The 27,645-nt window shown below is 46.4% G+C and overlaps 1 protein-coding gene across 22 annotated transcripts in view; it reads left to right on the forward strand.

The window, feature by feature from the left end:
• The window catches only part of KALRN (kalirin RhoGEF kinase), a 672,007-nt gene that overhangs the window by 594,745 nt on the left and 49,617 nt on the right, over positions 1–27,645 (forward strand). For 16 of the 22 annotated variants that reach the window (XM_046002920.1, XM_046002921.1, XM_046002924.1 and 13 more), the window contains 11 exons: positions 75–179; positions 14,386–14,516; positions 18,780–18,846; positions 19,625–19,728; positions 19,916–19,985; positions 20,318–20,404; positions 21,223–21,315; positions 22,102–22,152; positions 23,018–23,095; positions 26,401–26,586; positions 26,956–27,127. In XM_046002920.1, coding sequence (XP_045858876.1) covers positions 75–179; positions 14,386–14,516; positions 18,780–18,846; positions 19,625–19,728; positions 19,916–19,985; positions 20,318–20,404; positions 21,223–21,315; positions 22,102–22,152; positions 23,018–23,095; positions 26,401–26,586; positions 26,956–27,127 — 1,144 coding nt within the window. Of the gene's footprint in view, positions 1–74; positions 180–3,543; positions 3,640–14,385; positions 14,517–18,779; positions 18,847–19,624; positions 19,729–19,915; positions 19,986–20,317; positions 20,405–21,222; positions 21,316–22,101; positions 22,153–23,017; positions 23,096–26,400; positions 26,587–26,955; positions 27,128–27,645 lie in introns of all 22 variants that reach the window. The other 6 variants (XM_046002922.1, XM_046002943.1, XM_046002945.1 and 3 more) reach the window with 3 other exon arrangements.

Genomic DNA, 27,645 nt, shown 5'->3' on the forward strand with positions numbered 1-27,645 from the left:
AAGTCCTAAACAGTTGGTGTCTTTAACTATATGAAACAGAGGACTGTATGACTAATGCTGCTCTTTTGTTCTAGAAGAATAAGAAAGGTTGGGGCGAAGATGAGCCAGACGAAGAGTCGCACACCCCTCTCCCGCCTCCTATGAAAATCTTTGACAATGACCCTACGCAGGATGAGATGGTAGGACTCCTTTACTTTCTCCCTTGAAAGACGTGTAATACATGTGATTTTGTCTTGTGTGTATGGTGGGGGTAGTAATACTCTCTCTCCCTTGTTCTCGCTCTGAATCTATAATGATGGAGATTTGTCTATATTCAGTAGGTTACCCTCCCCCTGCCCTGGAGATCTGACTCCATTCTGGGCAGCAGAGGGGCACGTGCAGTAATCCCAGAGTGGGACTGGTGTCTTGTCCTGTTGATGGAGGGTAATTGCTCTGTCTTCGGACACTGCAAATCCTAAAAGGAACTGTTTGTCTCACAAGGAGTCTGAGGGCGGTTCCAGGCTGAGATCCCTTTGTTGTACCTGACTTCTGAACTGTGTTTTTGCTGATCGTTTTCCCTATAGTGAACTCTAAAATCCAAATAGCAGTAGCTTCTGGTCAAGCCGAAATTCTGCAAGCACGGGAGGGAAGGAGATGCTGCTAAGGGGAGAGGGAAGGTTGCTGAGAAAGGTGGGAAACCTAAATGCAGGCTGTCGCGTGCTTGGTCTTGTAAAATCTCTGGCTCCTGAGCATGCGGAGGCTCCCGGGTACCTAGAGCATGGATGTCTGTGTGGCCTCGAATCCCTGAGCGATCACCCTGATTGCTCTAGAGACTCAGCTAGGACGTGCTGCCCAGTACCAGCCAAGGCTCGGGGCTGCTTTAACTGCACACTCCGTCACTCATTTTCCTAGCAAACCCTGCTTTCACCTCAGTGTGTTTTTCCTGCCTTCTCTTTGTCTCTGTCCCCTTGACTCTGTGGGTTTTAGCTGTCCTTTATGGTTTCTTTCCAGAGTGGCTTGTGGTGGCTCAGCTGTCCCTCCAAGGGCGCCCCCTGTGTTCCCTGCTGCACCGCCTTGCAGTGGAATGGCTCCTGTGGGGCAGGGGACCAGCAGGGATGGGGAACAGATCTTTCCACCAGCACCTGGGATGCAGTTCAAAAATTCCGGCTTGCCCATGCTTCAGCATGTCCGGTGATAGCCCCATCCTGGAGCTCATTCCCTCCACTTTGTATTGGGTCACGAACCCAAAGACATTAGTTGAGGTCTCCCAGGTGCCACACAAGAGGGAGAGACTCTAGGGACAGGACTATGACAGTTGCCCTGCTCTGGGACTCCGCCATGAGCCAGGCACAGCGCTGGCCCCTCCTACAGTGATGCTGGTGGCCCCGTTGGAAGGACAAGTAGCGGGAAGTGTGGTGTGAGGCCCATCCTAGGTTCCTAGGAGCAGGAGCGCCCACACTCCACACTGAGGTCTGCACGGGAGCCAACCGGCTGTGTTCCCAGAGGCCTTCCCTTGTAAAATGTTCCACAAACAGTGATCGCGTGTGTGGGGCGAAGGACGCTCCTGTCACAGCATTAGCTGTCCCACACGGCCCTCGGCAAGGAGGTGCCAGCTGGCCTGTGATAAGTAAAGGTCATGGACCCACCCCCTCAAATTCCCTCAGACACAGCTTGTTTGGGGGAAGAGGATGTTATGTTGTTTCTGGATAATCTTTAACTGAAAAGGCGGACTTACCCCAGACATTTGTGTGGCCTTTTTGTTAGCCAGAAAGAGGACAGATGGCAATGGTCCCTTTTTAGACACTTTCACCCTCCTCAGCCCTGCCTGTTTGATTTCTGTACGTTTATTTTTCTGAAACATTTGGGGAGCCTCAAAACTTCTAGCAATTAGAGTTGAACTTATTAAAATAAGTTTTTACAACAGTCTGTAAGGAATGTTTTAGTCTACCTATTTAATGTTATACAATCACCTGGATTCTGCATGTTCCCCTCTAATATTTGTTCATATGCGTGTATGTTTTATTTTTATAGTTTTAATATATATACTTGATATGTTCAATGTTTTATTTAATATTTTTAAAAATCTTACTAATTTTATCTTCATAACTACAATTTTAATAGCTGAGGAGTATTTCCCTTATTCGATATAGCATAATTTGCTTGGCCAGTCTGTTTTGGGATATCCTAGGTTGTTTCCAGTTTTTGCTACTCTAAATAACACTGCTACAGATCACTTTGTACATACAGCATTTGTTCTTTTGACTTCTGTCCTTGGGATAAGTTCCCAGGGGTAGGATTACTAAATCAAAAAGTTGATAGCTTGGATTTCCAAACAGGCTTAAGCTCCTTTCCTGCATTCCCCAGAAGAGGAGAAAGAGTATTGTTCTCTCCCTCTCTTAATTATTATTTGACTTTGTTTTACCCCATCTCAGAAGCAAAGATCTAGAGTAATTCTTAAACTAGACAGAAAGTAGCTTCTTTTTGAAACTTTTCCCCCTAATGTAAGGGACAAACTTGAAGCCAAAGCATGGCCAGGACTTTCAGCTTTTTATCTCTGCGATGATCAGTGTCGAAGACTGAAGGAACATGTGTCCAGGGCCCAGGGAGCACAGTTGCCCTCTGCTTGGCTGTGCCAGGGGGAAAAGTTCATACATGCATGCAGGGTGAACCATTTTTCCCCCAATTTCTTCTCAGGTAGGAGAAGGAAGATAAAAACCACTGTCCCTCCATGAGCAGGATTCCCCACATCACTGGCCATCCAGCCACATGAACCAGTCAGTGCTTCTTGCTGGTACAAGGGGATGGTGGGCAGGCCCTTGGCTTGAGCCTCCTTTTACTGTGAATAGGACAGTCCCTGGTGACTCTAGCATGAGACACTCAACTCCTTGCTAGAACCATGTATTATATCCACATGTTTCAATTCGGGAGCAACACAAACAGCTATGTTTGTGGAGGGAGGTGTGTGTGTGTGTGTGTGTGTATGTGTGCGCACATACACGTGTGTGCGTGTGTGCATGTGAGTGGGCAGGGGGTTTCTAGCTTCCTGGTCTTTAAGTGCCCTGCCCTAAAATTTTTGCTTGATACACACTGAAGATCTATGTTTAAAATCTGTATTTAAGTAAAGCAAAGACAGTTTCTCTCCTTTGGACACATTTGAGGCCAGGTTTATGGACCCCTTTCATACCCTGGAACAGCAATGGGCAGCCCTGTTGTGGCCAAAGTTCTATCTGTCCCTCTCCCCCTGTTGCTGACAGTGGGTGCAGGCCTTACCTGTTGGCCTCCCAGGAATTCAGCAAACTCTGCCCTCAATTCCTCCGGAGGCCTGCCTAAGGAGAGCCTAGTCCCATCCCTGCTTTGCGGCTGGCCAGAACTCCTGACAAGGGATCAAGCAGGACTGTCTGACACCCACACCACTTCCTATCTTGCTCTGTGATTTCTTGCCTCTAAACATAAAGCTTTGCTTCCCTTGCCTGCCTTGAGCTGTGGACTTGCTGTTTTGCTTCCTAATTGCTATTCCTCATTCCTTGCTAATCTGCTTTTCCTTTGCTGCTCAATGTCTTGCAGTCCTCCTCTTTGCTAGCAGCCCGGCAGGCTTCCACTGAAGTACCTTCTGCTGCAGACCTTGTCAGTGCAATAGAACAATTGGTCAAAAGCAAGCTGGTAAGTGGGGGTCCTGGAGGCAGTTCTGTGTGTGTCTTACCTCCATGTGGCTCCCAGGGTCTGGCGTCTGTCTGCTATGAACTCCTTTGCACCTGTCCTTATTCCTCCTGTAGGATTGTTTCTAGCTAAGGATGGTTTCCAAAAAAACCTGTGCTCCACAGTCTTTTTAGCTCCTTTTTTTTTTTTTTTTTTTTTTTGAATGGGCATAGGCAATTGTGCCCTTTTGGGATTGTGTCACTAATGAAAGGGAAAAAGTATCCAACATAAAACAGCATCTTTCTGAGCCTGGCCCGCTGAACCATAGGGATGCAGCATTTGGACAGTGACTGGTGTGTGTCTGGTTAGCCCTAAAGCTAATTCGGCTACTGAAACACAGAACATGATTTGGGTCTTTGAAAGTACCAGATAATTTTATTTGCGGACCCCAGGCAAGTTTCTAGCCTGCAGAGTCTGGCAAAAGTAGATATTATATACATAGTATATATAGTATATAGTATGTATAGTGTGTGTATATATATGTATATGTACATATATATATAATATCTACTATCTATAAATATAGATATTTATATTTATAGATATATATATATATCTATAAATATAGATAGTAGATATTATAAAGGGGATGGGCCAAAATGTGTAGCTCTCTCACCGCAGGAGATGAGGGGAGCTGGTGTGTACCCCCATCATGGGGGACAGCCGAGCTGACGGCTACTAAAAACTGGCCTAGCTTGTGACTATCTCAGGGGCCAAGCAGATGACCGCAGAGAAGGATTATGGGTCTGGCTGCTTTAGGGTTTGGGCTCCATGCTGGTGAAAGAGCTTGTTTTTGGATAATGTTATTCCCCTACACCATGTTTTTACACTGACGTGTGTTCCTACAGGATGACAATTTAAAGCATTCTCCTTGCCCTTCACCCTCATCTGTGTCACTCGTTTGGTTTTTCTCAGAACTCTCATTAGGATAAATGTTTGTGCTTCTGCCAGACTTCTCTTGGACAGTTCTGCTAATCAGCACCATATAAACCCTTCTTCCCTTGGCCCAGCAATTAGAGGAAAATGCTGGATGCCGTGCAGGGAACGCTGCCCGATCGTAATTCCGATTACAGTAACACCATCTTCAAATCTCCCAGCTTAGAGAATACTGATGAAATTTAACACGTGATTTTCTTCTCCTTCTAAGTTTTCCATCCTAAGTAAGAAAGAATTTTGCAGCTGATGTTTTCAATAACTGTATCTAACTGTTCTTGAGGGCTGTCAGGTCTCCGGTCACTCTCCCTGTCTCACTGGTAGGAGTTGAGTGCTCGTGTGGGCACTCCATTGGCTTTTCAAACTTGCCTCTCCGACCACTCCCCACTTGCTCTCCTTTCTTTTTCACACTGACCCACACACCCTCTTCATGATCCAAATACTGTCTAACAATGTTTTTCCTTAAAGATCATCCTTTGTTTTTTTTCTTTACATTGTCCCCTTCACCACCTGTGCCTGAGCCCTGACGTCATGCCTGGACTATTGAAGTAGTCTCCTGCCCCACTCTGCCTCCCTCTCAGGCCTCTGCCTCCCTCTCAGGCCTCCGTCTCCTGGCAGGTCTTCCGCATGCTCTGCCATTGCCTCCCTCCTCAGTGAAGGGTCACTGCCTTCCTCTTGCCTCCATGGTTGTCTGCAGGGTGGGGAGCCTTCAGGAACACAAGACTCTTCACTGAGGTGCAGGAAGACAGTTTTAGAATCTCTTCATCATTTAAAAAATGATGTGGGGTACATTTTGTTATGCACGTAATGATAACACAGTAGCACAAAAATACAAGTTATAAATAAGTTACATGTTTGGGCAATGTATGGCCAAAATTAGTTTCCTGATAGAGGTATATGATCAAGGTTTGGAACTCACTGGATAAAATATTCCATGGATAAAATTCACACTTACCACTATTCTAATACTTTGTAGGCAGCCTACCACCACTTACTTACTCTGGTTGATGAACTCTGCTCCAACCAAATTGTTTTTCTCATGCATTTGGCTTTCCTCCCCCCAAGCTTCTATTCATACCACCCTACTTCTCTGGAACATTCCCTCTCTTATTTTTGCTTATCTAAAGCACAGTAGTCCTTTGGGGCCCCACTGGAATCTCATCTGCCCAGAAGGGCTTCCCTGACCAGCCCAGGCCAGATTTCCTCTGCAGTCCCATGCCAATTACTATGTAAGCCACACACTGCTGGGGCCAGCTCTTAGATAGTTCTGTTGCATTATTTGTTAAAGTATCTTAATCTTTTCATTATCTTTGTCTGTGTAGCTTCCCTACCCAGCAAGATTAGGACATGATTTTCCCTCCTCCATTAGTACACAGGAGGCTTTTACACTCATACGTCCGTAGACACTTGTCTCCAAAATGCTGTATTTTTGTATATTTTCGATTACCTTTTATCCTGATAATTACTGCCCCCCTGAGCACTCTGGGAGTCCCCACGGCCCTTCGAGTTGTGTGATCGGTGTGTTTGGTATTAAACAGGTAAGGGCAGATATTGAGAAGTTGGGGCGCCTGGGTGACTCAGACGGTTAAGTGTCTGCCTTCAGCTCAGGTCATGATCTCCAGATTCTGGGATCGAGTCCCACATCTGGCTCCCCGCTCAGCAGGGAGTCTGCTTCCTCCTCTCCCTCTCCCTCCCCTCTGCCTCTCCCCCTGCTTGTTCTCTCTCTGTCTCTCTCTTTTTGACATAAATAAATAAATCTTTGAAAAAAAAAAAAAAGAATTCAATGAGAGCAAGTTTCCCAGAAGAGGGGAAGTGGAGGGTGTTATTGGAGCAGATCAGCCCTCTAACAGGCCCTCAACAAACCTCTATCCGATGAGTGGTTGCTCTGTGGTACATTTCCACAATAAGAACTTTAACTTGTCCCTCCACCAATAACTACTCCTTGAGGACCTGCAGTGAACCCAGAATTATAGAGATTTCTTTGGCCAAACAAGTAACGCCAACCCCATATCATGGAGAGGACTGAGGGAGCAGCAGCTTGGTTTCTCAGAATCTTCTCTTCAAAATTTGATCTTTTGTCATTCCTCTGTTTTCTCCTCCCTCCCATCTTAGTATGTACCCGCTGTAGGAGAGCAATGAAGCAGCAGTGTGTGGTGGTTTCCCCAGGCCTGTTGGAGAATCCCAAGTTGCATTTTTACCTCTGAGACTTGTATTCCTATTCCTCATTAGCTCTTTAGCTGAGATGAGGATAAGACCTAGAACCTATGAAAGTTCCAGAGTTTTTATTTGACTGTGAATACAACAGTGTGATAGCTGCCAAGATAGGCAGAGTGTTCATAGTGAAAGTACAATGTACAATCAAGTAGAGTAACAACCCCTTTGTCCTCCAAGTTCTTCAGCCCACACCTGCCTTGAATATATGTAAGTCATGTATCAGGTTCTGAACGCAGCATTCTGAAGTATTCCTGAACTCAGTGGAAGGGCCCCAGAGGATGTGAACAGTACCATGTGGTGTCCACATCATTTGAAGGGAAGTTGAAGGTACTGGGTTAAATGAGGGGAGAAGTTAGGAGAGAGAAGGCTAGTGAGAGCTGTCCTGAATTCATTGAGGACTGCTGTGGAAAAGAAGGGTTGGTCTCTGTCTTTGTTGCTCCAGAGGGTGGAACATAGACCTGTGGATGGAAGTTATCTTAGTTCAGTATGAGATGAGGTAATAAGTTCCTTTCCAACCGGCAGAGTCTGGAAATTTTACAGGAGCATCTAGCACACTTGGACTTTCATATCTAGGGCTTTGATTCTTTCTACTTTCTGTTTTGGGAAATAGTAGAAAGAGATAGCACCGAATTCTGCTCCGCCCAAAAGCCTGGAGATCCCTTGTGTCTCGGAGCCCCAGAGCTGCCCTTGGTATGTTATGGTCATGTGGTCATGACGGCACCAAGGCTTCTGCCCCAGAGTTGCTGGTAGGAAATAAGGGTGGGTGTTCTCCAGCTCATCTTCCATACAGACAAAAACCCTTGAAGCTTCCCCCGGAACTCCTTTGACAAGTTCTTCTGGACATCAGTGGACACTTCCGAGTTCTCATCTGCCAGCCTTGGTCTTGAATCACTGCTTTTATTTACTAAGAGAAGATGCCCACCCACCTCCCCCCAAACAGATCTCACACATTTTTTTTCCACATTTTGTATTAAGATAGTCTCTCTAACTCCAAGCCAGGTGTAAGGACTCTCCCTGCTTTCCCTGTGTGATTTTTTCTTTCTTTTTTTTTTTTAAGTAAATGACAACCCCGAGATCGAGAGTCACATGCTCTACCAATCGAGCCAGCCAGGTGCCCCTCCCCATGTGATTTTTTTTTTTTAAGATGTTTTATTTATTTATTTATTTGACAGAGAGAAAGACCCAGTGAGAGAGGGAACACAAGCAGGGGGAGTGGGAGAGGGAGAAGCAGGCTTCCCACTGAGCAGGGAGCCCCATAGGGTGCTGGAATCCAGAACCCTGGGATCATGACCTGAGCCAAAGGCAGATGCTTAACAACTGAGCCACCCAGGCGCCCCTCCCTGTGTGATTTTTTTTTTAAGATTTTATTTATTTTTTCGACAGACAGAAATCACAGGTAGACAGAGAGGCAGGCAGAGAGAGAGGAAGGGAAGCAGGCTCTCTGCTGAGCAGAGATCCCGATGTGGGGCTTGATCCCAGGACCTGGGATCGTGACCTGAGCGGAAGGCAGAGGCTTTAACCCACTGAGCCACCCAGGTGCCCGTCCCTGTGTGATTTTTAATAAAACTTTTCCTAGATGTGAGGATGGGTGGTGATGGTGGTGGGTGTGCAGGGAATCAGAGACCTGGGTTGTAGTCCCGCCTTGGCTGTTTATTGTATTGCGGTGGGCAGTTACTTAGTCTACTTGGGCCTCTCTTTTATCTCCTTTATCAGCAGGGATTCTGTCCAACTGAATCTTATCTCAAAAGAGATACCATGATGATTGAGTAGGTGTGAGTGTGCTTTGTAAAATGATAAGCAAGCACCCTTCGAATGTTAGCTCTTAGCCACCTCATCGGGGATCTGTGTTAATGGGGGGGGGGGGGGGGTGGGAGGCAACAGAGCCAGCCCTTTCATAGCCCTGTCCTGGGCAGTGAGGACACAGTGTGTGTGAGCCAGTAGATGAGCGGTTGGGTGAACAGGGCAGGGTTATACCTTAACCATCTATATGATCTGGTTTTACGTCTCAAGTTCAAGGAATAAGAGCCTGTTTGTCTCTGAAAGTCTCGTGTGTCTCTAAACAGCCCCAGGATTTCACAGCCTGCCTGAGATGCAGGTCAAGCCTCCAGAAAGCATGCCTCCGGGGCACCTGGGTGGCTCAGTGGGTTAAAGCCTCTGCCTTCGGCTCAGGTCATGATCCCAGGGTCCCGGGATCGAGCCCCGCATCGGGCTCTCTGCTCCTCAGGGAGCCTGCTTCCTCCTCTATCTCTGCCTGCCTCTCTGCCTGCTTGTGCTCTCTGTCTCTCAAATAAATAAATAAAATCTTTAAAAAAACAAAAACAAAACAAAAACAGAAAGCATGCCTCCTATCTGAGCCCTTGTCTTCAGGTCATGGCATGTCGCAGCAGTTCCCTGGGCTTGGGATGGTATTTCTCCTCTACCTTTGGGGTAGGGGCTGGCCGGGATTGAGCTCTTGTTCAGTCTACCCAGTGGCCCGGCTTCCTAGAATGTGTCTACCTGCTTCAGCAAGGCTTCCTGCCCTCTGGTTCTCCCACTTGATAGCATTCACCTCCCTAGGCCAGCCCTGTGGGCCACAAAACATGGCTCGGGCCACACTGCATCTGTATGTCTTTGTGCTTTGCTCACCTCTAGGTGAATCAGCCTGCTTGGTCAGTGGCAAGGTAGAGTTAGCCAAAGAGCCCAGAGGGGAGGAAATAATGGCCGCATTGCACCCATGGTGGAGGGGTGTGTTTTCAGGCACTGGGTGCCTCTGGCCTTCCGCTATGGAAAAGGTTCCTGAGCTTGGTGAAGTAGGAAAGTTTCAATTTCCACCAAAAAAATTTGAAGACAAAGTCACAAACTTGAAATGTCATTTGCCCAGACATGACATTTTTTACTATACAGTTATCTTCTTCCCCATCTCCACCCTTAATTTGTCTGGAGATGATTCTGATCTAGTACTTTTAGTCCAGAGAATATTATTTAAATTTTTAGAACAGGGTGGGTCAGCTAGGAGGTTGGTGTGTGTGGTGCCCGACAAGCACCCTTATCTGTTGTTTTATCAGATGACCTTTGACCTCTCCCCAAGAGTCCTGTAGTACATTCAGTGAATTCTTGGAGCCCTACCATGTGCCAGCTCTGGCACTGAGCACAGAACCTTCCTTAATGGAGCTCACAGTCTAGGGTTAGTGCTCAAAACCCTCTCCTGGACTGTTGCAACATTTCCTCTGTGACTCTACATGAATACCAGATGGATTCTCTTTTCTTTTTTCTTTTTAAAAAACTTTTTAATAGTTCTTTTTTTTTTTTTGCTAATAAAAGCAATATAGGCTCATTCAAGAAAAATTGGAACAATGACAAGGGTAGGAACACAAATTATTATCACTGATAATATCATTATCTAGACACATTCAGTGCTGAAATATTGATATATTTTCTTCTAGGCAATTTTTTTTAAAAGATTTTATTTATTTATTTGACAGAGAACACAAGTAAGCAGAGAGGCAGGCAGAGAGAGAGGGGGAAGCAGGCTCCCTGCTGAGCAGAGAGCCCAATGCAGGGCTCAATCCCAGAACCCTGGGATCATGACCTGAGCCGAAGGCAGCGGCTTTAACCCACTGAGCCACCCAGATGCCTCTCTCCTAGGCATTTTTAAAAAATAATATACTTAATTAGAGAGTATAGAAAAATGACATTCTTTTTTCCTTTACAGTCATATCAGAGACATTTTCCCAAGTCATGAAAAGCCCTTGGAAACATTAAGACTGATCTTCCTAAAACTTAAATCCAATCACGTCACTTCCCTGCTTCACACCCTTCATCACTGGTTTTAGAAAGTCAAGTCTCTACTGCTTAATGCAACACACAAGTCTCCCTGTGATGGGACACTGCATACTTCTCCGGGTTGTCTGTCTCACTCCTACCCTCTTCCTTCACTCACTCCCCCAAACTCACACAATACACAGTCACTTGCGACCACTCCCCCACCCCTTGCCACTTTCACTCCATATATATTCTACCTGTGTGGGCTGCTTTCAGCTTCCCAGGCTGCCCTGGGTAGGTTCACAGCTTGATCCTTTACTCAGAGTGTTGCTCCTGCTTAGAATGCTCTCTCAATCAGAGGATCCAGCGAAATCCTCTTACTCAACACTCAGTTCAAGCACTGCCTCTTCCTTTCCCTCCCCTCTCTACCCCCTTCTCCCCCAGAGAGCATCTTGCTCCTTTTTTCATCCTTCTTGGTACCCCTTCTGTCTAGAACAGTACCCATGATAGCTTAGATTATGGAGGGTGGGAAGCCAGATAGTATTCATCTTCATTTCTGCATGCAAATATTTAGCATGTAGTAGATGCTCAATGAATATTCGCTGGAGTACAAACCATTGAGGGGTCGCAGTGCTGTGTCATGACTAGTGTGCAGGGATGTATAAAAGGTGCTTGTAGGAGTCCCAAGGAGGGGCATTTTATCCACAATCCAGCAGACAGGAAATGTGTTCATTTTTAGCGGGGGACAGCCTTCCTCCCTAATTAATCTACTGCTTTGAATCCTATTTGCATTTCTGCTCCATGGCCTTGGACCAGCTAGAGGCACTTTGTGGCCCTCTCCTCGTGCACCTTCTCCTTTGCCTGCTGAGACTGTGGTGGCCTGAGCCCTGGGCAGGGCAGAAGCTCCCACTACCCATAAACCAGCCCCTGCTGCCTGCCTTCCACCAGGAGCAGCGCAGACAGTGGCAGGTTGCCCCCAGTTGCCCATGGCTGGGACCCAGGATCCCCCCTTGCCCCGGAAGCCTGTCATCAGAGAGAATGGCATTTGAGTGATAAGCATTGATAGCCAACACCATTAGGAGGCACATTACCCAGACTACAGCTCACCCAGACCCTTTATTTCTCTCTTCCTCCTCTCTCGCTGCCTCTGCCCTACTCACCCCTTTGCAGAGAGTCTTTTTGGGCTTTTTTGCTCATTCAACAGGTCAGACAGGAAGATAGGGAACATAGTTCCCTGCATGACATTTCAGCTCCTCAGAGGTCCTTCATTCTAGAAGGTTGAAAAAGGACCATGCCAAGCTATATGTTCCACAGGAGAGCCTTGTAGGCAGAGATGGAAGCCTGTTTGCCCGGGCCTTGCAGTCAGCATCCTGCCAGCCATCAGGCTGTAGAACAAAGACTGTAATAGGACAACAGGACAAGGAGGAGGAGAAGTAAAAGGCATGTAATCAGATCAGTTACCAGCTGGGTCCATTTGCCTGGGAGCCTGTCTCTGGCCATGGCACCAGGGAACAGGTCACATGTCTTGAAGAGCCTGCCTGTCCACTGGCTTCTCAGACCCCAGCACCAGACACTCTCATTTCCTTAATAACTGGTTAGAGATCCTGAATCTATAAATTTAGCTAAACTCTCCTTGACCTTTCTATATTTATAGTCTATGCTGTTTCTCAGGATAACAACTTCCACAGTTGATTACTTGTCCTGTAAAATAACTTCATGACAAGTTAAAAGAAATTCTCTCTCTCAAGCTTGAAAATGCTCTTTATTTAAATTTTATTTTAAATTTTTTTACTAACATATACTGTATTATTTGTTTCAGGGGTACAGTTCTGTGAATCATCAGTCTTACACAATTCACAGTGCTCACCATAGCACATAAATTGCCCTCCCCCCGCCAATGTCCATCACCCAGCCACCCTATAAGATGCTATTTCTTAATTCTAGTTTCTGGTGTTGGTAACAAATTCATGCTTGGCCCTTGGTACATTTTGTTGATTTGGAGGTAGAGTAGGGGAAAAGAAGGTTGACATCACTTCTCAGCTTTAAATTTTTCGGCTTTAAGACTTTTTTTTAAGATTTATTCATTTTTTTAAAGATTTTATTTATTTATATGAGAGAGAGAGAGAGCACAAGCAGGGGGAATGGCCAAGAGAGAGAAAGAAGCAGACTCCTCCCTGAGCAAGGAGCCCAACATAGAGCTCGATCCCAGGACTCTGGGATCATGACCTGAGCTGAAGACAGACACTAACCAGCTGAGCCACCCAGCCCCTCCCCTTATTCATTTATTGTAGAGAGAGAAAGAAAGAGAGTAGGGGAGGGACACAGAGAGAGGGAGAGCGAGAACCTCAAGCAGACTCCCCACTAAGCATGGAGCCCAACATGGGGCTTGATCTCACGACCCTGAGATCATGACCTAAGCCAAAGCCAAGAATCAGACGCTTAACTGAATTACACACCCAGAGGCCCCTCAGCTTTAAGTCTTAATATCCAGCACCTGTTATATAATGAATGACCCATTAGGAACCTCATTTACTTTTTGTTTCATTCCTCTGGACTGTTCCTACTTGTATTTATCCTATCTTGAATTACGGCAGCTATGAGAATTTAGACAGATACTCCAAGTGCATGCTGTTTAACACCAGGCTGAAGCCTGTTGTTTCTCCCACCTTTTTGGAGATTTTTTTATCTTTGTGACTTCAACCTTAAGGCTGATGTTTTCGAAGACTTCCAAAGTGAAGCTTTTCCTTTGAGCCACTGTTGTAAATAGGCCTCTTGTGTGGGTAGTTTGGGTTAGACACCCATATTTGTTTTAGAGTCACTCACCTTGACCTTGATCTCCAGGCTTACTGTTTATCCACATTGCTTCTGCCAAGTTCCATTATGAAATGCTAAGTGTTGCTGTTTGATCTTTCTTCAAGGACACCTGTGAAAATGCTAAGATTGGCCCCATTTTTTTAATATCCTTGTTAACAGCTCTGGGGGTTGGGAGGTAGAGCTCATCATTGTAGAATATTTTTAATTTTTCAAGGGGTTATACAACTATTGTCTGTTTCAATTCCTTAGAAATCTGTAGAAAGGAGAGATCTGACTTGAAAATTGAAAAAAATGAAGCCCACATGGAATAATTGCAGCTGTCTCACTTAAGATCATCCAATGGCTAGCAGATCTGGGGTTAGAATCCTTTGCCCTTAAGTCTTTCTAGAGTACTGTATTAATATCTTTACCTTGTTTTTCAATCCTGGAGCACCTTAATTAAAAGAAATTAAAGGGATTCATAAATGAAAGAAAACCTTGGCAAATAACCTTAGGAAAGATATTTTTAGGAAAGGCTAAATCTATTGATCTCTTCATGTCTACATCTCATTGGCATCTTGGGGGGGGGGGGGAGGTAGCTGATTTAACAAACAGGAGTTGACCCAACTAGCTCTCCTGTCACTACCCTCCCCTTATCGATTGGCATTTGATGGTCTCACAACTAATTTTCTTTTTTAACAGCTTCATCAGTATAGAATCTCAATGATTATCTTTACCTCTGCAGCTCTTACCCAAATATAAGTCACTTTGACAATTTTCATTATGTCAGGAAATTGTCAGCACATGATGCCAAGTTTATCCTGATTGCCCAAGAAGGCAGCAGCTCTGGGCAGTCTGCTGCAGGGACAGGGGAGTACCTGGCCTCCTGGTGCCTCACTGACATTCAGTGAGAACAGCCCTGGCTACTGGTCTACCAAGTTGGCTGCTGCTAGGCAGGAGGGGACACAAGGGCCTCCAGATGACTTTTCAAGGTATGCGTCCCTCAGGCTGTTTTTCTTCTCTTTTCAGAGTCTAGAAGGAGGCTCATACCGGGGAAGCTTGAAAGACCCTGTAGGCTGCCTGAATGAGGGGATGACTCCACCCACACCTCCTAGAAACCTGGAAGAAGAACAGAAAGCCAAGGCCCTGAGAGGCCGAATGTAAGTAACTTTCCCATATACTACCCTAGTACGCACGTGTATGGTGGACAACATGCTGAGGTTGGAGGAATTTTGGGGAGGATTACAGAGGGGTCCCCCACACTGTATTTCCACAGATACCGTTCATTCTAAGTAAAGGTGACCTAGATCCATCCAGTGTACATTGATAGACAAGGCACTGCAGTGGCACCGACTTAGTTAAGCATCTGCCTTTGGCTCAGATCATGATCCCAGGGTCCTGGGATTGAGCCCCCAGCAGGCTCCCTGCTCAGCGGGGAGTCTGCTTCTCCCTCTCCCTCTGCCTGCCTCACTCGCTCTCTTTCTCCCCCTATCATTCTCTCTTAAATAAATAAATAAATACATCTCTCTTTTAAAAACGAAATAGCACATACTGACAAAAGGAAAACAACAAAGTGCAGGGAACTATGAGACTATTACTATGGTCCCATACTAGAGAAACCATGGCAGAAAGTCTGGTAGAGTTTCACCTGAGGAAACATTTCTCAAAATGTAGAGCAGTCGTATCTAGGAAAGGCTTCTGTTGTGCTGGCTGGCCAGGGCCTAGCTCCACTCCTTTCCTAACCCTTTAAATTGGCATCCATTTGTGTGCTTAGCTCCAAGAGAACCTCTTCACTTTTTTTTTAATAGTTGGGGGTAAATAAAATTCACATTGCAGCCCATTTCACAAAAACCCGTATTTTATATAAGGTTTGAGTTATCGACCCTAATGTCAAGGCCATCTTCTGTTATTTGAGATGATCGAGAAGATATCAGATACCATTAATCCCAAACCATAGTTCCTCCGAAACTTTAGTTTTCTTGCTTCAGATTTGATTCCATGTTGGAAGCACAGCTTGGTGAGTCTTGGATGTGGCCTGGTGTGTGAGGGATTATAAAGCCTAGAGAACTGATTCCTTTGCTAATTAGTCTGTCCTTCTCCCTCAGACTCGCCTTCCTTTAGCCTAGTCACAGATGTGAGGATTAGCAAAAATGAGTGAGGCCAGGCCCCTCTGTTGCCTGGAAACCGGCAAAGTGAACATCTATGACTTTCTCTCCTAGGAAACAAGAGGAGAAACATCATAGCCAGGGCCCGGCCTCCAAGCAGGGTTGTCACCTCATAGCTGAGCTGAACAAGTGTCTCTTCAGTTCCAAACTTACCCCTCAACTTTATGGGTACTCAGGGGAATCCCAAGAATGGAATAGAGGTAGAAAAAATACCATCCCTACATGGAAATTTTTTAGAACTTGTATAAAGCTGCTTCTCTTTAGCCTCTCAGGGTCGTTTTTACACAGATGAGACAGTGGTGGAGCCAATGTTCCAGTCCTTTGTCAAGCCGACCAAAACTCAGATCTGCTTCAGGGTAGCAGGTGGTCCTTGGCAAAGCCTGTCACTGCTCTTGTCACTTGGGTTGAACAGGCCCATGAGCACTCATGTAAGCCATTGTCCTGCTTCCAGATGTGCTATTGTCTGATCTTGCTCCAACAGGCCAAAGTTTGTTGCCTCTTTTATTCTCTTTACCTCTTCTTACTCTTTTGCCTGACTCCACAGCTCTCCACATCCTGAGCTATCCTGAAAACCCAGTCATTACAGTGTCTCATTGCTCTTGCTGTAACTTATGGCCATGATGAAAGAGAGGATAGATACATGTCTAAATGTGAACTCTGTGTGAGGCGAAAGGGGAGTGGTGGGGGGAGGGGGCGAGGTACAGAGAATGCAGACTCAGTCCAGACAGCAAAGGGTTAAATGGGAGCTCTGTGGAGAAAAGATGAAAACAGATAGTTATTTGTCCAGGACAAGAAAAAAGTCGAGGGTGGGCTTGATTGTCTTCAAGTTTTAGGCCCTCACTCATTGAACAGTAGGTGCTGAATACCTATTGTGCACCAAGGTATGGGATACATCAGTGAATTAGACAAAAAATAGGAATAAAAGAAAAGTCCTTGCTCTCATGACAAGTCTACACTATAAAGGGAGAAATTACACAATAAACAAAATAAAAATAGATTAATAAATATGTTAGAAGCTGGAAACATAAAAAAATAGTAAGGGAGATTTGGAGTATGGTTGAGACCGTGTTGCGATTTTAACACACAAAGACTAGAAGCAGGTAAGAAATAAGCCATTAGGGGCGCCTGGGTGGCTCAGTGGGTTAAAGCCTCTGCCTTTGGCTCAGGTCATGATCTCAGGGTCCTGGGATCCAGTGCTGAGCACCACATCAGGCTCTCTGCTCAGCGGGAAGCCTGCTTCCTCCTCTCTCTGCCTGCCTCTGTCAAAAAATGATCTCTGTCAAATAAAGAAATAAAATCTTAAAGAAAGAAGCTATTAGCTATGGCCATTAGCCAGGGAGGAAAAGTGTTCTTGGCTGAGGGAATAGCCAGTGCAAAGCTTCTAAGAGATTTCCTGTGCAAGACCATTCCCCACCATTGTGAAACACAGAAGTTAGAAATAGGTCTGACCTGTTGCTGGAAGAAGTTTAGTTGGGCCAAAGGATAACATTTACCTTGTGAATAACCTTTACTAATAAGAATTGAGCATTTGTTAAAAAGCTTTATTATGATTTCAATTTATTTGGCAATTAATCATGGTCTGTCTTGTGCTGCTTATAATTTATATCTTTCATGGACTTTTTCAGAATGTCCATTAATGCATCATGATCTCCCCAAGTATTTCATCGGGCCTTCAAAGGAAGTGATGCCTGGCCCACTAGCAGCACCTAGCCTAATCACTCCCCTTCCCTAGAGGCTGGAAAGCCCAAGACAGCCCTCAATCTGTCAGCAGATAGCATAGGATAAATATATCGCCTGGAGACAGGGAGCTGGACTTCATCTCCAGAGGGCCCTCCCAGCCCCAAATTCCCATTCCCACTTTCCTGTGGGTTTTTACCACTTTCTTCCAAGCAGTAACGTGGGCCATGCTAAAGATATATTTAAATGCTTTTATTTGGCCTTGCCAGTTCCTTCCTGTGGCCTATAACACATGATTGTGGATTGTGTATATTAGAGAGAGGAAACTGGTTGGAAGTACTGGACATGCTGATAAAGAAGCATGTGTTCCTTTTGCTTTCTCCCCATCGCCTTGAGGCCCAGACCCTTGGATCTGTTGGCTTCTCTGTGCCATAAAGATCAAGAATTCCAGATGAATTGCTTCCTGCGTTCAGAACACTTACAGCCCTTATGCTGGGGTCCCTTCGACCCCTTGGGCCAAATAAGCAGTTGTGTGGCTCCAGGCAAAAAAGGTAGTAGGAGTCAGACTCCAGTAAGCCGCACGGCACCCAGCCTGCCCCCGTGCACAGCCCTGAGTATTTTATGTCCAGCTCTTTACTCTCTGGAGAGAAAGAAAGAGAAGCCCTTGGATTTGAGGCCTCAGGGGCACCAGAGAGCCAGTCTAAGCAGTTTGCCAGGCAGCAGGTGATGTGGAAGAGCAGAGTCTCTGGACTCTGGCATAATAGGTTCAGATCCCAACTCTGCTATGGACTTCATCATCATGGGCAACACAGCCTCAATATCTTCCTCTGAATGAAACAGGGCTTACAGGGGCGCCTGGGTGGCTCAGTGGGTTAAAGCCTCTGCCTTCTGCTCAGGTCATGATCCTGGGATCGAGCCCCACAGTGGGATCTCTGCTCAGCAGGGAGCCTGCTTCCCTTGCTCTCTCTCTGCCTCTCTCCCTACTTGCGATCTCTGTTTCTCAAGTAAATTAATAAAATCTTTAAAAAACAAACAAACAGGGCTTACGCTCCCTACCTTGATAGAAGCATGAGACGTTTCAGATGAAGGGCTGGCACAAAGCAGTGTCTCAGAGGAGGAAATCATTAACAAGAAAGAGACCAAGAAAGCAAGGGTCCTTGTGTTGGTTACACCCCCACATCTGCTGGGGAGAGGGGAGGCTACTGCTTTGAAAGCTGTGATAATGGGGACCTGCAGTCAACCTTTCTGGCCCTGACTGGACCTTTTGCAGGCCGGTTACCAGGGACAACTATCCATTGTAGCTTCTGTATCTCGAAAGCTTCACTTGCTGTTGGTGTCTCTGAGGACTCAAAGCTTGGTTATCAAGCAAATGTCTCTCTCCTCTTAATAATCACAGAATAGAGTTGAAATGAAGGAAGGAAAGTCTCCTGGTGAGGCCTTGGCTTCAAAGCTTTCATAACTCTGTTTTGTCAAAGTGTCTTGTCATAAAGGCGCCAAAGTATCTTTCCTGCCAACTTAAGTGTGAAGATTTCTTGCTTTGCAATGAAGAGGAACCCTCATTGTTCTTAATCTCCTGCTCAGGTTTGTCCTGAATGAGCTGGTACAGACGGAAAAAGACTATGTCAAGGATCTGGGGATTGTGGTGGAGGTGAGTATGTGGCTCAAGGTGGGTCTGCAGGGGCATGTTGGACCCTACCTGGGCCGAGGTGTTTTTAACTTGTGGGTTATGTGCAAATACTTCTGGGTATTTGCAGAATGAAACTAAGAATGACAATAGATCAAATATAATATGCAGGGTTTTTTCTTTTCTCCTTGAAGTATCATAAAAGATTCAGAGGGAGATGGGGTCTCAAGTTTGGGGGAGCCTCTTGGTTAGAGCTGAGTCCCTTCACCTTGTTTTAGGTGACTAACTTACTACCTCAAGAGCCTCATATGGCGTTTAACCATATGGACATTTCTTCTTCAGACCTACGAGTCACCATGGGCACAAGCAGGGCACTCCTAGAGAAACCTTGGGGCTTAGAGTCTCCTTAGATTTTAAGGAGAATGTTATGGCTACCAAGAGGACAGACCAAGAAAAATCCACCCAAAAGACAAGACAGACAAGTCCACAGTTAGGAGTCAACTTACAGTAAATGAAACAGCGCTCTCCTTAGGGATTTACTTTAAGGGCATTTAGATACTTGGATGAAAAAGACTTTCTCTTAAGAGGGCTGAAGACAAAGAAAGGGACCTAGAACTTTATCAAAGTTGGGTCTGTCTCTCTGCACCGGGTGAAATCCTGGCCAAACACTGAGAGACCACGGAAGAGCTTGCCCTCAGGCTCCGGAAGAGAGTGGGCACTTACACCAGGCTGTGGTGTATGAGGCTTGGCATGGGAGCTTTCTGGTAAAGATGCCCTCCTCATCGCTGCCTCTGTTCTACAGGGCTTCATGAAGAGAATAGAAGAAAAGGGTGTCCCTGAGGACATGCGAGGGAAGGATAAAATCGTGTTTGGAAATATTCACCAGATTTATGACTGGCATAAGGAGTAAGTGCCACCTTGTCCCAAGGACAGGGTACCCTGGGAATCCAGGACCCTCCCATCCTCCCCTGCATCTGACCTCAGGGGTAGGGTAGGCCTGGGGGAGAGTCTAGTGTCATGTATCTCCTCATGGACAAATAATACAGTTCTGAAGGAGGTGGCCTCCTTCCCTTACGCCCTCCCCTCCTTTTAGTTTTTTCCTGGCTGAACTGGAAAAATGTATCCAGGAGCAAGACAGACTGGCCCAGCTCTTTATTAAACACGTGAGTGCTTCCCAGCAGCCTCTGCGCCCAGCCCCGCCCCTCCCACCGAGCTCCCTTGCGTGCTCTCGAAAGTTCCTCCTCTCTTCTGCCCCTGGCCTGCCTTCTCACCCGAGTTCTTGCTGTTTCGCCGGGTGGGAGGGGGGAGTACCTTCTTGGCAATTTGAAAGATGGGCGCTTGCCTACTGCGTGTACTCTTGTATCCATGGTATTGAAGGGCCTGTGTCCCCTGAGCAGGGGAGGGGCGCCGTCCCATGCTGCGGAGCCCGGCGTGGGGTGGAGGTGAGGGGCCGGTGGGGGGCGGCCTCCTGAGCGCCTCTCGTCTGCCTCTGCAGGAGAGGAAGCTGCACATCTACGTGTGGTACTGCCAGAACAAGCCGCGCTCTGAGTACATCGTCGCCGAGTACGATGCTTACTTCGAAGTAAGCTGCTCCGCCTTCGCACATCCGGGGTCGGGGAAGAAGGGCAGCCCGAGGCAGCCAGCCGCAGTCAGAAACGCCAGCCACATACCCATCCCCGCCCCCCAACAGCGCTGGGACCCCCTTCAGGGCAGGGAGCGCTGCCTCAGCAGGGCCACTGCCTTACCTAGGTTCCGTGGGCGGCTTTGCTCTGGACAAAATGAGGCGGCTGGTGTGCGGAGCGACGGGGACACCTACGCGGCTTCAGGAGCTCGACCCTCCTTCCGAACCCCAGCGCAGACCGTGCCCGCCACCGGCCCCCCCAGTCCTGGGGGAGTGCTGGTGGAGGCCCTTCCTCCTCAGCCAGGCACTCGCAGTCCCCTCAGGCTCTCAGCTTGCATTCTGGAAGGTTCTGTCAAGCACCTGCGAGTGTTTGTTTTGCACTGCCCCGGAAGTGCTGCTTTTGTTGGAAAGCAAGGCTGTGCCTCAGAGAGAGCCCTCCTCCATCTGTTGGCAGATCTGTGTCCAGGGTGGCGTCCGTTAGGCCCCTGCCCTAGGAGGAGCCTTCTGACAGCAGAGAACAGAATACTCCTTCCAGCGTGTCCCCCTGCGCTGGAGTGAGGACATTGGGTGGGAAGTGCCTGACATGCAGAAGGTGGCGGGTTTGTGTTGTTAGTAGCATGGTGGCAGCTGTGTGGGCAGCTGTCCCTGTCTCCTGGTTTGAGGATTCTAAAACTCCATTGGCCAGAGGGAAGGCCTGTCCTTCTCACCTTGCCCCCTAACCCCGGGGACCCCAGTCCTTTGGTTCCTTTTTCTTCTAACGTAGTTCTCTTGTGTTCCAGGAGGTGAAACAGGAGATCAACCAAAGGCTGACACTTAGTGACTTCCTTATCAAGCCCATTCAGAGAATCACTAAATACCAGTTGCTCCTCAAGGTAAGAGAGCTGTGAGCCTGAGTCAGGGCCGGAGAAGGGTCCTCTCAGATTCTGAGATGGGGAGTAGGTCAGCGGGAGGCTGTGTCTCCACCACACCTTTCCCATGAACAAGTGGGGTGCATCTGTGGGCTGTTATCTCCCCTGTCCCTGACTTATGTCAGCTCTTCCTCCATATAAACTACATGCATGTCACTCCTGCCTATAAGGTTGGTGGTTAGTTCGTTTTTTTCTTTCAATTCACTTTCTTCCCTTGTCACCATCACGGACTTGGGATCTTTAAAAAATAAAAAACCGTAACATAAAATCAGAGTGATCACAAGGAGAAAGAAAAGCCAAGGCGAGGCCCTGGGGAGCTTAAATGAGTAATACCTCAAATTTGATCATATTTTACCTTTTAAAATGATTTAATTTGGTTTGTCTTACAGAATATGAGGTAAATGGAAGAGAGAGATTGAACTTTCCTTTCTCACAGGCTTTCTGAACATAACCCCCACCCCTGCCCCACTTCCTGCTCAGAACCTCCCTCTCCCTTCTTCCATTTCACCCTCTCCTCCTCTGCCCATAGCTTTTAATCTTTGAGTATTTGGGTATTTTCTCCATGTTTCCAATATGACTCATAAGTTCCTGTCTCAGCTTCTATAATGCACTGCCATGTCTGTTGAGGAGGAAAGTCATCTGGGTGTCATCGCAGGTTTTATGATGCTGGATTTTTTGTAGTGCTCTGTTTTCCTAACTGATGTCTCCACTCTGCACCTTCCCTGCTCCCTCCCACCCCCACCTTGCTAGGACTTCCTGAGATACAGTGAGAAGGCTGGTTTGGAGTGTTCTGATATTGAGGTGAGTCTAATGCTCATGGCACTGGCTATTCTCGGTGACAGTGTTGGATGTCTGTCTCTAAGGGGGAAGAACTGGCTCTCGAGGGCCAAAGGTTCAGGCGGAGTCTTCTCAGTGAGAGCCCCTTGCCAACAGCTGCTCGACAGGATGGGGAATGGCAAGTAGTAATAAACACACTGAGTGTTTTTCCAGAACCTGAGAATTCTGTCCTGGAACAGACCAGAGTTTCACTGCACTCATCTCCTCAGTGTGGCTCCAATGGCATATGGTGGGAAGGGGGTGCAATATTTGAGTCTTCTAACGTCCTTCAGAGATTCAGTGTTTCAGTGTGCCATTTTGTCCATGAATCCAGGTACTATCTGAGTTCAACACATAAAACATCCTGTTTTCACTCCCTCCCTTACCCTGGAGGATTGATTAGTCCCTAAGTGAAGTCCTTTGAGACAATCTTACCATGGGGATTATTTTAAGCCAGAGAGGTTACAGACCATTCTGGCAGGTTATTTTAGGTGAAAACCTCTAGTGTTTCACAAGCCAGGCTAAGCTGTTGCTTAGGCAGCCAAGAAGCAACAGAGAGAAGAAATAAAATATGAGAAGGAATGAGAATTGGTAAATAAAAGTGAGGAGGAAAAAGCTGGCTGGGTAGCTTTCTTCCCACATGTGGTCACTGATTCATCTGGAGCCAGGCGCAAATGATCAACATCCCAACAGAAAATCCCATACTACTCTAGGAGTGGGCAGCAGGGACCAGTGTCCTTTCCTAGAATTAGGGAGCCCCTCAGAGGTCCCTGTCTCCCAGCACGGAATTGCCCTAAGCTTCCTGCCTGAGTGCTTATCCCCCTCCTGAGCTGCTGCGTTCTCTCCACAGAAAGCCGTGGAATTAATGTGCCTTGTTCCAAAACGCTGCAATGACATGATGAATCTGGGACGCCTGCAGGGCTTTGAGGTGAGCCCTTAAGAATGCTTCTCTCTTCTGGACAGCAGGAGCCGGGGCCGTGAGGCAGCTTCCCTTTGAAGCCCTGTGCCTCCTCTGCCACCTCCACTCACCATCTGTGCCTTTGTGCCAGGCCCTCTGGCTCACGGGCCCAGAATACGTATCTATTTAGGATATCCAGTGATAGGACAGTCAGTGGAGGCTACAGAGCAGTCCACCAAGCTAGAGTCACAATTCCAAGGGGATTGGAAAGACCTGAAATTCCTTATAACTGTGCACCTGGCAGTGACCTCTGCTTTTCTTCCTTTCTTGAGATGTGAGCGTGGGGAATATGAGGGAGAGCCGACTATGGAATGGAAGTAGCACCAGAGGGAAAATGAGACACCCTTTTTTTTTTTTTTTTTTTTTTGAGAGAGAGAGAGAGGTTCTAGGTCTACATAATGCCTGGTTTTTTAGTTAAATAAATATTTAAAACTTTAAAGCACGTGCACATTTCTATTCTTTGAAATAGAATAGAATCTTAGGAGCTTGAATTGAGAATGGAATCTTAGGAGAAATAGCTAGATGTCCCTAGAATTTTGGCTTCAGTAAATAACTGATAGTTATAAAAAAGTAGTTTGCTAGGGCTGCCATAACAAAGTCCCACAGACTGGGTCGCTTAAACAACAGAATTTATCATCTCATTTTTCCAGAGGCTAGGAGTCCAAGATCAAGGTGCAGGCAGTGATGGTTTCTTCTGAGGGATGTGAGGTATTGATCTGTTTAGGCCTCTCTCATTAGCCTATAGATGGCCGTCTTCATGTTCACATGACATTCTTCCTGTGTCTTCCCTCTGTACATTTTCTGTATCCAAATTTCCCCTTTTTATAAGGATACCAATCATGTGTAAGTAGAGCTCACCCTAATGACCTCACTTTAACTTGATTCTCTCTGTAAAGACCCTGTCTTCCAATGTGGTCACATTCTGAGGTACTTGGCGTCAGGACTTCAAGATATGAAGTGGGGGTTGAGCAATTCACTCCATAACAGTGAACCTTTGAAGAAAAAATGGGCTTACCTACTTTAAACTTGATAAGTGACTACCATTAGTTTATACCCAAACCTCATATGCTAACTACATATCATCTGTTTTTAATATTAATATGATAAGATTGGAACTGACACAGTCATTGGCATTTAATAATTGTTGAACCCCTTAGAGAAAGATGTGGGTCTTCTAATTCTGTTTCCTGGTAATTCTGCAACCTAAGATTTTATTATTCCTTTCTAAAGAAACAGGGTTCCTGGAAGTTGAGATGATAAAGAAAATAATTGCTTTTTTCTCCCTGAAAAAATTAGGATAGAACAGAATAAAAATAAGGCAGACTGGTCTATAAGTAAATTTAGGAGATGGTGCATTCAGGTTTGGGTTACTGAGTTGGATTCCTGATGTTCTTGAGCCCAGTTCTTGTATCCTCATTGCTCTCTCAGCCCTTCCTTGTGTCTGTCTGCCACCACTTTGTTCCTGTGACCAGGAATTATGTGGAGGGTTTTCTTTCTTGTTCATTTTTTGTAGATTCCCATTTCTCCATGGTTGACCTAAGGCATCTCAGGTCTGCAAAGCAGGGCTTTGCAGCAGAAATATACTCTGAGTTCTTACAGCTTTTCAGTAGTCATACTGGATGAAGTTCATCGTTTTTCCCTTGAGGCTATGCTAGGTCTAAAACTATTCTGAACAAACCAAGTAATTCCTTTTGCTTTTAAGTCTTGATGTCTACATGTTTCTGAGGAGGAGTCTGGCTTGACTTTCTCCTGGTCTTTGAAGGCACTGACCACTGACAGGAACTCAGCATCTGACCGTGCTAACTCACGTTAGACTCCACAGGAACTGCATTGTGCATGAACACCTGTGTACACAGAAGGCCACACGCAGACTGCACGATTATTTCCTTTTCAGTCAAGCACCATCACCTCCTTTTTCCATCAAGTCTCGGAGAATTTGGTTTGCATTCCTTCCACTAATTCAGAAGGACCATGAACATCCTACCATCCCTTCTGAAGTCCAGGGCTTTGGGCCTGGAAAAAGTTTGTCTCTGACTTACATTTTCTCTCTTTTACATTGTCTAGCTTTCCCTTCAATATTGGCAGGGCTATAATTCACAGGTCAGGCTCTTACATAATGTTAATAGAGCTTTTAGAGCTTTCCTGGCTAGCTGATCACTGGCTTAATATTAACTTTGGACCAGGGTAGAGATAAGCCTGTTTGGCTGCTGACCTTGACAGTAAGGAGCCATGATCCAAGCAGAGGGTAGGTGTTTCTTGGGAACAGGAAAGAAAAATGACCCCTGTGCTGGGTACTGTTTGGAATAAGGTATCGTGTGCAGAGACTGACCCACATTTTCACTAAAGGGCAAAAGCCATCACCTGAGAGAGTGTAGTTCAGAGGAGGCCCTCTGGCTGCTATCAAATATCAGGTGTCAGCGTGTTCTTGCTGCAGAACAGTGGGGAAAGCAAGACTCTCCAATGGCATCTGTGAAGACCTGCTGGGTTGAGCCTAATGCCCTTTGAAAATGTGAAGATGTCTCTGAAAATCAAGTTAGAAACTGGCAAACCAAATAGGCTCTTCCTCTGTAGGCTAGAAAGTGGCCTGCTAGCTCAAGGCATTTTAAGAAGATCACAGGGCCCAGAAAAATATCTGCCAGCTTTTAAAACATGGGACCTGTATATGGTACTCCCAATGGTACCTGTTGATAGGTAGCAGGAGACTAAGATTTCAGAATTAGACTAATTCTAACTAAGACTCCATCCTGAAATAATAGAAGGAGAGGAGAGGAGCCCAGCTCATTAGATTACTTGTGGTCCTGCCTACATCATTCCCCTTGGTCACAGATTGGTTCTAGGTTTGTAGCCATAAGAGTACCCGAGGTCCTTGGCCTGTGCTGCGAGGGAGCCAGACAGGCAATATTTCCCAGAGTTCTGAGGACAGAAAGGCTACAGATGTCACCCACTTTCTGTTATCCTTTTAATAAAAAATAAGAAGAGCCAGGATAATCCCTGAACAACTTTTTAGCTAATCATTTTATCTTCCTCCCTTCTGGAATTTTCTTAGGGCTGCTTCTTAGTGGTTTTCTAGCCTTCTCCTCTGACCCCAACCCCCAGGGCTCCATGTCCCTGACCTGAATGGATGGGTCCTAATTCAGTCTCTTACTAGTGCCTTGAGGCCTTTTAGTGTCAGTTCTGTTGTCTGTGTCCTCAGGGGGGCCAGTCTTGTGGACCCAGAAGGCTGTGGCCCCTTCCCTATTTTTTACCTCCCTCACCCCAGTACTTGCTTCCATCAGGGCACCCTGACCGCCCAGGGGAAGCTGCTACAGCAGGACACGTTCTATGTGATTGAGATGGACACAGGCATGCAGTCCCGGACCAAGGAAAGGCGTGTATTCCTCTTTGAACAAATCGTCATCTTCAGTGAACTGCTAAGGAAGGGCTCCCTCACCCCGGGCTACATGTTCAAAAGGAGCATCAAGGTAAGGCTCCCACTGGGGATAACAGAGGGAAGGACAGAACCAGTCCTGGGAGCTGCTTCCAGAGGACAGAGACGTGGAGTGAGTACAGATTCAGAACCGTGGCACTCTTCCAGCCAAAGAAGCTGTGGATGTGAAGGTTACATATTTTGAGAGAAAGAGACAGGCCGAATGCAGGCTTTATGGATCATGCAGGTTCTCCAGGATCACGTCATTTACTCAAGAGTCAGAAACCAAAGTATTTAGCTATTAGATCCAGGACAAAATTTTGGAAATGTCTCCTGAAATAAAAACTTGGAGGAGCTGTAATATGCTGTTGATTTTCTTTTTAAACCATTTAAGTATGAAAAGACTCAACTTGGCTTCTTCCAGATGAATTACTTGGTTCTGGAGGAGAACGTGGACAATGACCCCTGCAAGTTTGCGCTCATGAATAGAGAAACTTCTGAGAGGGTCATTCTGCAAGCCGCCAATGCGGACATCCAGCAGGCCTGGGTACAGGACATCAATCAAGTCTTAGAAACACAGCGAGACTTCTTAAATGGTAGGTACTGGTTCTGGCTTCTAACAGGGCCAATGTCAGGGAACCCCACACCTCTGAACTTCCTTGGGTCTGGCCTTAACAGTGACTTCATGAGCCCGGATGACATTTTCTATGGATGGTATATTTGGGGTTTTCAGAAACACTTTGTTTAGAATTTTTCTGAACCTGGATATGTCAGTGGAATAGATGGAACGTGATAAAGATGCCTCATCTTTCCAAAAGAAGAGCTATTCTCTTAGAGCCTAGACATAGGGTAGATGCCTTGTGGCCACCACTGCCAGCTGGTAATGATTGTGGCTGAAGTCTGAGTTGGGCACCTCCACCTTGTCTTAGGGTCTGACTAGCAGTGTCCTATGTTTTCCCATTTCGTGACTAATGGCTGGTGTTTTCACAGGCTCTCTGGTGTGATCTAGTGATAACTGGGAGTTTGACAGATCAGTGGGAGAGCCTAATAGGTCCTCTTGCTAGCCAGCTTGAGCCCTTTCAAAGGAGAGGTGATCCCTAAACTCTAAATTTCA

Source organism: Meles meles, chromosome 4, assembly GCF_922984935.1.
Source record: "Meles meles chromosome 4, mMelMel3.1 paternal haplotype, whole genome shotgun sequence".
Lineage (NCBI taxonomy): Eukaryota > Metazoa > Chordata > Mammalia > Carnivora > Mustelidae > Meles > Meles meles.